The sequence below is a fragment of the Manis pentadactyla genome, chromosome X (genome assembly GCF_030020395.1).
Source record: "Manis pentadactyla isolate mManPen7 chromosome X, mManPen7.hap1, whole genome shotgun sequence".
Classification (NCBI taxonomy): domain Eukaryota; kingdom Metazoa; phylum Chordata; class Mammalia; order Pholidota; family Manidae; genus Manis; species Manis pentadactyla.
Window position 1 is genome coordinate 112008341 of NC_080038.1, and position 9050 is coordinate 112017390.

General features: G+C 43.8%; 1 protein-coding gene across 1 annotated transcript; it reads left to right on the plus strand.

Moving 5' to 3' along the window:
• The first annotated feature begins 329 nt into the window (after positions 1 to 329).
• On the plus strand, positions 330 to 8657 carry LOC130681812 (rhox homeobox family member 1-like). Its single transcript, XM_057495388.1, has 3 exons — positions 330 to 751; positions 5326 to 5371; positions 8437 to 8657. Exons 1-3 carry the CDS (start codon positions 330 to 332, stop codon positions 8530 to 8532), a joined length of 564 nt encoding a protein of 187 aa, XP_057351371.1. The 3' UTR covers positions 8533 to 8657.
• Positions 8658 to 9050: the final 393 nt, after the last annotated feature.

A 9050-nucleotide genomic window follows, 5' to 3' on the forward strand; every position in this document is an offset into this window, starting at 1 on the left:
CTCGCACAACAGACACGCCTCCTGACTCATTAGTAAGCTGAGCTGTAGAGCCCTGACTCTGCACACGCCCATCCCCCCACCACACGTCCTTCTCATAGCACCCCTTGTGGCCACGCCCCAGCCGCTTTCGCGCCGAAGCAAGTCCCACTCACTACAACTGGCGGGAAAGAGACAGCCAATAGCAGTCGTCTGAAGGGGTGTGGGCAGGCCTAGAACCAGCCCCAAACCAGTTAGAACCGGTAGCTGGCGCCAGAAAAAACGTCTGTGCCGGCCGCTCTGTTCCTGGCCAGAAGTTTGTGGAAGCGCACGGCTTTTGCCTTGCTCCAGCCATGGAGCGTCAGCCCAGCGGCAATTACTATGACCTGGGCATCTACTATAACCTGGGCTACTTCTGCCTGGGAACATACGAAACCGGAGTAAGATCTGGATTCGTGCAGGGTGCAGCATCAGACGAGGAAGGAGGTGGCCACCCTGGCGAAGGAACTCCAGACCTCCCGGGCGATTCCAACCGTGAAGGTGACGGGAACCGTGAGGGCGACGGGAGCCACGAGGTCGACGGGAGCCACGAGGGTAGTGGGGGTGGCCAGAAGAATCAACAGCCTGAAGACCCGGCTTGTGCGGCGGCGGCTGCCGAGGCTGCGCTGCCCCACCGTGGGAAGCGACGTGCCTGGCGCGTTAAATTCATGCCGGAGCAGGTGCGGGTGATGGAAAGCATTTTTGAGCAAACTCGGTACCTGGACAGGCTCACAAGGTAAGTGGCTTGCTCCAGGGAGCACTCTGTTCTTCAGGAGGTTTAGGTTCATTTCCAAGCACCTTTGTCTCTCCCCCAGCCTCCTCTCTCCCTTCCTAAGCCAAAAAAGCCACCTGTGCCCCAAGGTTGGGGGATGAGAATGCCTTCTGTGCAGCAACAGAAATATTTTCACACAGTAGTTATGTGAATCAAGTCTGGAAACTGGTTGGTGTTTTTTTTTTTTAATTGTAAAATTTACGTAAAGGCAAAATTTAGTATCTCTGCCATTTTTAAGCCTACAGTCCAGTAGTGTTATGTACGTTCGTATTGTTATATGACCGCTCTCCAGGACTCTTCCTCTTGAAAACTAAGAAGTCTATACGCAGTGAGAAACTCGCTGTTCGCCCACCCAGCTCAGCCCTGGCACCCGTTTTGTACTCTCTATTGCCGTTAATTTGACTGAGTGCCTCATGTAAGTGGAATCAGTTTTTCTTTTTGTGACTGGAGTTTTCCTCTTAGTGTAATATCCTGAGGCTTCATTCATGTGGTAGCATGTCTCAGAAGTCTCTTCCTTTTTAGGGCTAATATTCTGTTGTGTGTAAATGCCATATTTTCTTTACCTGTCCCTTTATTAATGGGCACTTGGGTTGCTTCTGCCTTTTGGCTGCTGTGCATAATGCTGCTGTGAACTTGGGTGTGCAAGTATCAGTTGGAGTCAGTTTTCGATTATTTCAGGTATAAACCCAAAGGTGGAATTGTTGGATTGTGTGGTAATTCTCTTTTTAATTTACTTTAACAACTGCTCTACTGTCTTCCGTAATGGCTGCACTGTTTTACATTCCCACTAGCAGTACACAACGATTCTGATTCTCCTTAGTTTTCGACACTTGTTATTTTGTTTTTTTGATATTAGTCATCTCAATGCATGTGAAGTGGTAGCTCACTGTGGTTCTGATTTGCGTTTTGCTGTTGATTGGCGATGTTGAGCATCTTTTACAATGCTTATTCGAGTCCTTTCCCCATTCTTATGGTTTATAAGACTTTTTTCCTAATTTTTTTATTATGGTGTCGTTAATATACAGTCACATGAGCAACATTGTGGTTGCTAGATTCCCCCCATTATCAAGTCCCCACCACATACCCCATTGCGGTCACTGCCCATCAGCATAGTAAGATGCCAGAGTCACTACCTGTCTGTCTTCTGTGTGCCATACCGCCTTCCCCGTGCCCCACCCCCACATTATGTGTGCTAATCATAATGCCCCTTAATCCCCTTATCCCTTCCTTCCCACCCACCCTCCCCAGTCCCTTTCCCTTTGGTAACTGTTAGTCCATTCTTGGGTTCTGTGAGTCTGCTGCTGTTTTGTTCCTTCAGTTTTTGCTTTGTTGTTATACTCCACAGATGAGTGAAATCATTTGGTACTTGTCTTTCTCCGCCTGGCTTATTTCACTGAGGTCCATCAGATCCATACCCTCTAGCTCCATCCACGTTGTTGCAAATGGTAGGATTTGTTTTCTTATGGCTAAATAACATTCCATTGTTTATCTTCTTTATCCATTCATCTACTGATGGACACTTAGGTTGCTTCCATTTCTTGGCTCTTGTAAACAGCGCTGCAATAAACATAGGGGTGCATGTCTTTTTGAATCTGTGATCCTGCATTCTTAGGGTAAATTCCTAGGAGTGGAATTCCTGGGTCGATTGGCATTTCTATTGTTAGTTTTTCGAGGAACCTCCATACTGCTTTCCACAATGGTTGAACTAATTTACATTCCCACCAGCGGTGTAGGAGGGTTCCCCTTTCTCCACATCCTTGCCAGCATTTTTTGTTGCTTGTCTTTTGGATGTTGGCCATCCTAACTGGTGTAAGGAGATATCTCACTGTGGTTTTAATTTGCATTTCTCTGATGATTAGCAATGTGGAGCGTCTTTCCATGTGCCTGTTGGCCATCTGAATTTCTTCTTTGGAGAAGTGTCTCTTCAGATCCTCGGCCCATTTTTTAACTGGATTATTTGGTTTTTCATTGTTTAGGCACATGAGCTCTTTATATGTTTTGGATGTCAACCCCTTATCGGATATGTCATTTATGAATATGTTCTCCCATACTCTAGGATGCCTTTTTGTTCTACTGATGGTGTCCTTTGCTGTACAGAAGAAGCCTTTTAGTTTGATATAGTCCCACTTGTTCGTTTTTGCTTTTGTTTCCCTTGCCTGGGGAGATATGCTCATGTTGGTATTCAAGAGATTTTTGCCTATGTTTTCTCCTAAGAGTTTTATGGTTCCGTGACTTACATTCAGGTCTTTCATCCATTTTGAGCTTACTTTTGTGTCTGGAGTTAGACAGTAATCCAGTTTCATTCTCTTACATGTAGCTGTCCAGTTTTGCCAACACCAGTTGTTGAAGAGGCTATCTTTTCCCCCATTGTATATCCATGGCTCCTTTATCATATATTAATTGACCATATATGCTTGGGTTAATATCGGGACTCTCTATCCTGTTCCACTGGTCTATGGGTCTGTTCTTGTGCCAGTACCAAATTGTCTTGATTACTGTGGCTTTGTAGTAGAGCTTGGATTTGGGAAGCGAGATCCCCTCTGCTATATTCCTCCTCCTCAGGATTGCTTTGGCTATTAGGGGTCTTTTGTGATTCCATATGAATTTCAGAACTATTTGTTCCAGTTTCTTGAAGAATGCTTTCGGTGTTTTGAAAGGGATTGCAGTGAATCTGTAGATTGCTTTAGGCAGGCTGGCCACTTTGACAATACTAATTCTTGGTACCCAAGAGCATGGGATGAATTTCCATTTATTAGTGCCCTCTTTAGTTTCTCTCAAGAGTGTCTTGTAGCTTTCAGGGTATAGGTCTTTCACCTCCTTGGTTAGGTTTATTCCTGGGTATTTTATTCTTTTTGATGCAACTGTGGATGGAACTGTTTTCCTGATTGCTCTTTCTGCTAGTTCGTCGTTAGTGTATAGGACTGTGACAGATTTGTGTGTACTAATTTTGTATTCTGCAACTTTGCTGAATTCAGATAGTAGTTGTACTTTTGGAGTGGATTCTTTCAGGTTTTTTATGTACAGTATCATGTCATCTGCAAAGGGTGACAGTTTGACTTTTTCCCTCCCAAACTGGATGCCTTTTATTTCTTTGTGTTGTCTGATTTCCATGGCTACAAACTGCAGCACTGTGTTGAATAAAAGCGGGTAGAGTGGGCATCCTTGTCTTGTTCCTTTTCTCCTGATGTTTTATTGTGGCAAAATACACATAAAATGTAGTGTCTTCACCATTTTTAAACATACAGTCCAGTAGTGTTATGTACACACATATTGTTGTATAACTGATCTCCAGGACTCTTCATCTTGAAACCTGAGAAGTGAGTACACTGTGAGCAACTCACTGTTCCCCCAGCCCCCTCAGCCCGGGCAACCGTTTTGTTACTATCTGTTCCCATGAATTTAACTACTCTGAGTGCCTCATGGAAGTGGAATCATAGTTTTTTCTTTGTGGGACTGGCTTTTTTCACTTAGCATCATATCCTCAGGGTTCATTCATGTCGTAGCGTGTCCCAGAAGTCCTTCCTTTTTAGGGCTAATAATATTCCATTGTGCGTAAATACCATCTTTTCTTTACCTGTCCATTTATTACTGGGCACTTGGGTTGCTTCTGCCTTTTGGCTATTCTGAATAGTACAAATATCTTCCCAAGACCATTTTCAATTATTTTGGGTATATATGCAGAAGTGGAACATTGGTGATCATAGGCTAATCCCATTTGTAAATTTTGTTTTTTCCTTAGCAGCTGCATCATTTTACATTCCCAAGACTTCCAATTTCTTCACATCCTTATCAACACTTGGTGTTCTGGTGTTTTGATAGTAGCTATCTTAATGGGATGAGGAGGAAATCAGTGTGGTTTTGATTTGCATTTCCTTAATGAATATTGATGTTGAGCATCTTTTCACGTGCATAGTAGCCATTTGTGTGTCATCTTTGAAGAAGTGTCAGTTTGGGCCCTTTGCCCCTTTGTTAATCTGGGTGTTTCTTTACTGTCGAGTTGTAGGAATTCTTAATATATTCTGTATAGTAACTCCTTATCAGATACATGATTTGAAAATATTTTCTCCCATTCCATGGGTTGTCTTTTCACTCCGTTTGTGTCCTTTGATGCACAGAAGTTTTAAATTTTGATGTAGTCCCATGTATGTGTTTCTTGCTTTTGCCACCTGTGCTAGTGGCCCTTTTTAGTAAATAAAATTTTAGTGGAATCAGGGAAGGAGAGTGAGGTACTGTCATGCAACCCCAGTTGATGGATTGTTCTTTTATTAAAAGTTGTGATAATTTGTTCATTAGACTCTTTGCATTAATTTTTTTTAAAGGTGCATTAAAATTATTTTTCTTGGATACTGAGTTGTCAGTGCCACCTTAAATTTTGAGGGGAAGCCATCTAAAAAGGAAGCCTGGGGCCGTAAATGACAGAAAAGTTTACTTGGGCGGTCTTGAGGGGAGACTACAAATTTAAAACAAGCATAAAATGTACATATTGAATGTTATCCACAACTGCGAATACTAAGACATTTGTGGTTTTCTCTCTTCAGAAGCCAACTTGCAAGATCCATAGGTGAGACTGAAGCTAGAGTGCAGGTGAGTACAACTGCATGGCAGGGCAGCCGTTCTGAAGCCTGCTTTGAGGATTGGACGCTTTTATTCTAGGCATTCTCACATTCGTGTTTTTGTTGTTTTTCCACTGGCAAAGAACTTTTAACCTTAGGGATCTTTGCAGGTGGAAAATGGGATATTTAAACTCCAGCTTATGAATATTTCCCATGACAAGTGAGAACATGATTTCTTAAAGAAAAAGGGAAAAAAAGGAACTGCTTCTATTCTGTGTACAAATCTAAATACATATATTTTACAAACATATAGATATGTAGATCTATATATACATATAGAATATATAATACCCATATACATATATATGTGTATGTTCAATAACGTTCCACTCATTCTAACAGTGGTATCCTGTAGGGAACACTTCTGTGTAGAGTGGGACTCATCCTAAATTTGGAAGTACTCAAATTAATGCACAGAGCAGGTTATGAGAGGGTTCAGTTGTGCTAAATCACTTAAAACCAGACATAAGCTGTTAGAAAAATGAGTGTGTTTATAAATGGGGGAGTGAAGGAGTAACTTTTAATTAAGCTGAGACAGAGGAAGATAGCTTAAAAGTCCGGTTGCCTGATTCTCTCACTGGTGTTTTTAAGTGTTTGGTAAGGCAGCGTAGAGCGGCAGCTCTAAAGTTCAATTTTCTTTAATTCTTTGATGTATCAACCTGAAGACATTGCTAGAATAGCCACATTATGGTGAGAATGGGAAGAAAGTTTTGTAAGCTTTGAAAATTTGCCTAAAGAATGAAGCAAGCAAGAAGAATGTTGAATTAATATTAATTTGACCTAACAAGGGAGAAACAGGTCAGGAAAAGAATTACATATAGTCAAAATAGGTCTTTACAGACACCATGCAAATGCAACATTATGAATCTACTAAATGTGCCAGTATTCTCTTGAGGAATTTCTAACATCTGAGGAATTTATTTTTTTCCATTGTGATGGTACTACTTTGAAGAGGTGAATTTTGTGGAATCTGTTTGGTGGGGGAGGGAAGGATGGCCCTCCTTTCAGGGTAGATTCATAGCTGTGTTAATTTCAAGTACTTTTCATTCCCCCAGGAAATGATACTTTTTTTCCCATCTGGGACAAATGGGCGGCCAAAAAAAAATAAAAAGAACCCTAAGGTTTATCAAAGAGGTATTTCCCCCCAAAGAAGAAAAGAAAATCGGTATGAGTTTTGAATTCATTAGCTTTGCTGCAGTGCACATTTGAGTGCAGTGATGAACAAAGAGCTGAAGGTCTGGCACTGGGAGTGCCTGAAAAGCAGCCCCACACAGCCGACCATTGAGTGCTGGCGTCCTAATGCCAGAGGCTGGGCTCACAGGCCTGGCTCGGCTTGGGAAGGGTGGGAGGAGGTTGGGAGCAGTTTCTTAGGCCGGCAAGGCATATTGCAGAGGATAAGGAAAATGTAATGCTTGGTGAGTAGCTTGCCCCCCGCTCCGGGTTTATATAGTGTTCTCTCACTGGCGTTCTGAAGGCAATGGGAGCCACGAGGAACCACAAATCAGGAAAAAAAACGTCAGGGTTCTCATCTATTTCCAAACCCTGCCGCATGCATTTCCATGAGAAAATTAATACACAGTCTTCCTCCTTTCTTTTGCAAATAGAACTGTTTGGTGAAACCAATATTGGGGATAGAGACCTAATATCAGCCCAGACCGCTACAGCCAGCTGTGGGCTTTGGTTATGTTTATGGAGATTTGACCACTGGTGCCTTTGGATCCCGCAAAAATGAGCTCTATCACACTGGCCTTTCTTAAACATGTATTCCTGCGGCAGAAAGACTGCAAATACTAAGACAGGAGAGCGGAAATGAGGCTTCAGGCAGGGAAAAAAGGCCCTTTGTGTCACATAAAATTCGCAGTTTGGAAATTTCCAAAAGGATTTAAGTACAATGTAAAGCCCATTAACTAGGACACTGAGAAGATAGTGAAGTTGGACTGACAGTTTTGCTCTGTTTGCAAAATTAGTTGGCGGATATTTAGGGAGGAGCCATGCTACAACCCCTTAGCCTCATTGTTGTCACCTATGTTCCTAAAATGCCTGTTCCACGTTCTTGCCTTAAGAATAAGGGATGGGATTGGGACCTCCTGGTTGAGTAGCAGCGCCTAGGATAACCTGCCATGCTGGACAACAGCGGCTGTGGTCCAGGATCCTGGAACTGTAGCCAGAGCAGAGTGGGCTGACCTGGTCCTGAGCCCAGGAAGGTTTGAAGGGTGGGGCAGGTTGGAGCATGCAGAATTGACAACAGTGACCATGGTGTGCCTTGAGATGGTCTCGACTTCCCTTAATGCTGCAGGTTACAAGAATCAAGGCAGTGTCCAAGATGTCAGCAACTCTCAGGTCCCAGTTAGACAAGCCACACACTCCTCAGGACCCTATGGCCAGGCCTCCCTAAAAAGGGGCAGACTGCGTTTTAACTCTCGAGAGGTTTCAAAGGACTCATGACCCCTAGGACATCCATGAAGGAAACCTTGTCTAAAAATCCATGTTCCTTCCTATTGATTATTTACTTCTCACTGAAGATAGATAGGCTTTTCAAATAGGGAGCTCTTCCCCTCAATACGAATTTAAATAGGGCCCACTACTTACAATGTCCAAATTCCCCCGCACACAAGCTGACCCTATCCCTAGTGAGGAAGGGGCAAGAGGCAGCTGGACAGCTGATGATCCACTGTCAGGATACAGACCTTTCTTTATCCTGTAATCAGGCCTGGGATCAGCAGCAAGGATTGGTCCAGTTAATAAGCCAGACTTCCAGCCAATACCTGGAAAAAACACTAGAATATTAAAATTGGGAGCACAGAGACAAAGTAATAAACCTATTCCAGAGCTTGGCACATAGCTGGAGCTGAGGGTGAGCCGGAGGGAGGGGGTGTGGTGCTAACTTTGCGGAGTTATTTTAGCAATAATTAAATAGTTTCTCCTGATGCAGTTTGAAATTCGAATGGCAGATATAAAGTTGCATGCTGTGTTTTTTCTATGATGGCATTAACTGTTTCATATACTAAACCAATCCTATTTTCCCTCTGATTATAGATGTGGTTTAAGAATCGGAGGGCCAAGTACAAGCGAAATCAGAGCACCTCGTGCCCAGGAACGCGCCAGCTGACCCAGACCACCCTGCCATCGTAATGATGGAGGGGCCCTAGAATCCTAGTTCCAGAGCTGGAGCACAGATGGATGCTTCTGGCGCCATGGGCCCATGGGCCACCCATGCTGCCCATGCCACCCTTATCCCCTCCACACTTGTGTTATCAGTAAAGACGTACATTCTCAATATATCTGTCTCTGTGTACCACATGGGGCAGGTAGGGTATGAATGGCAATGGGCAAGGAAATGCCGTTTACACAGAATGACAAGGAGGCCTCCTTTCATGAGGGACATCCCCGAGTCACTGTCAGTAGGCCCTGCATGTCACAGACGTTTCCCAAGTGCCTGTGATGAGTTTGCAGCGGCCCATATATTCTCCTCCATCCCTCCCCCAGCACCCCATTTCATCCCCACCCTGCCCCTCTGTGACCAGAAGGAAGGGCAAGATAGGACGAGGGGAGTCCTTAGTCAGAGAGCAGTGTGTTTCCAGACAGACCAGCTCCATTGGTGCTGACAAGGTCAGGCTGCACACTGGACTCTAGGGGAAACGTCCTAAGAA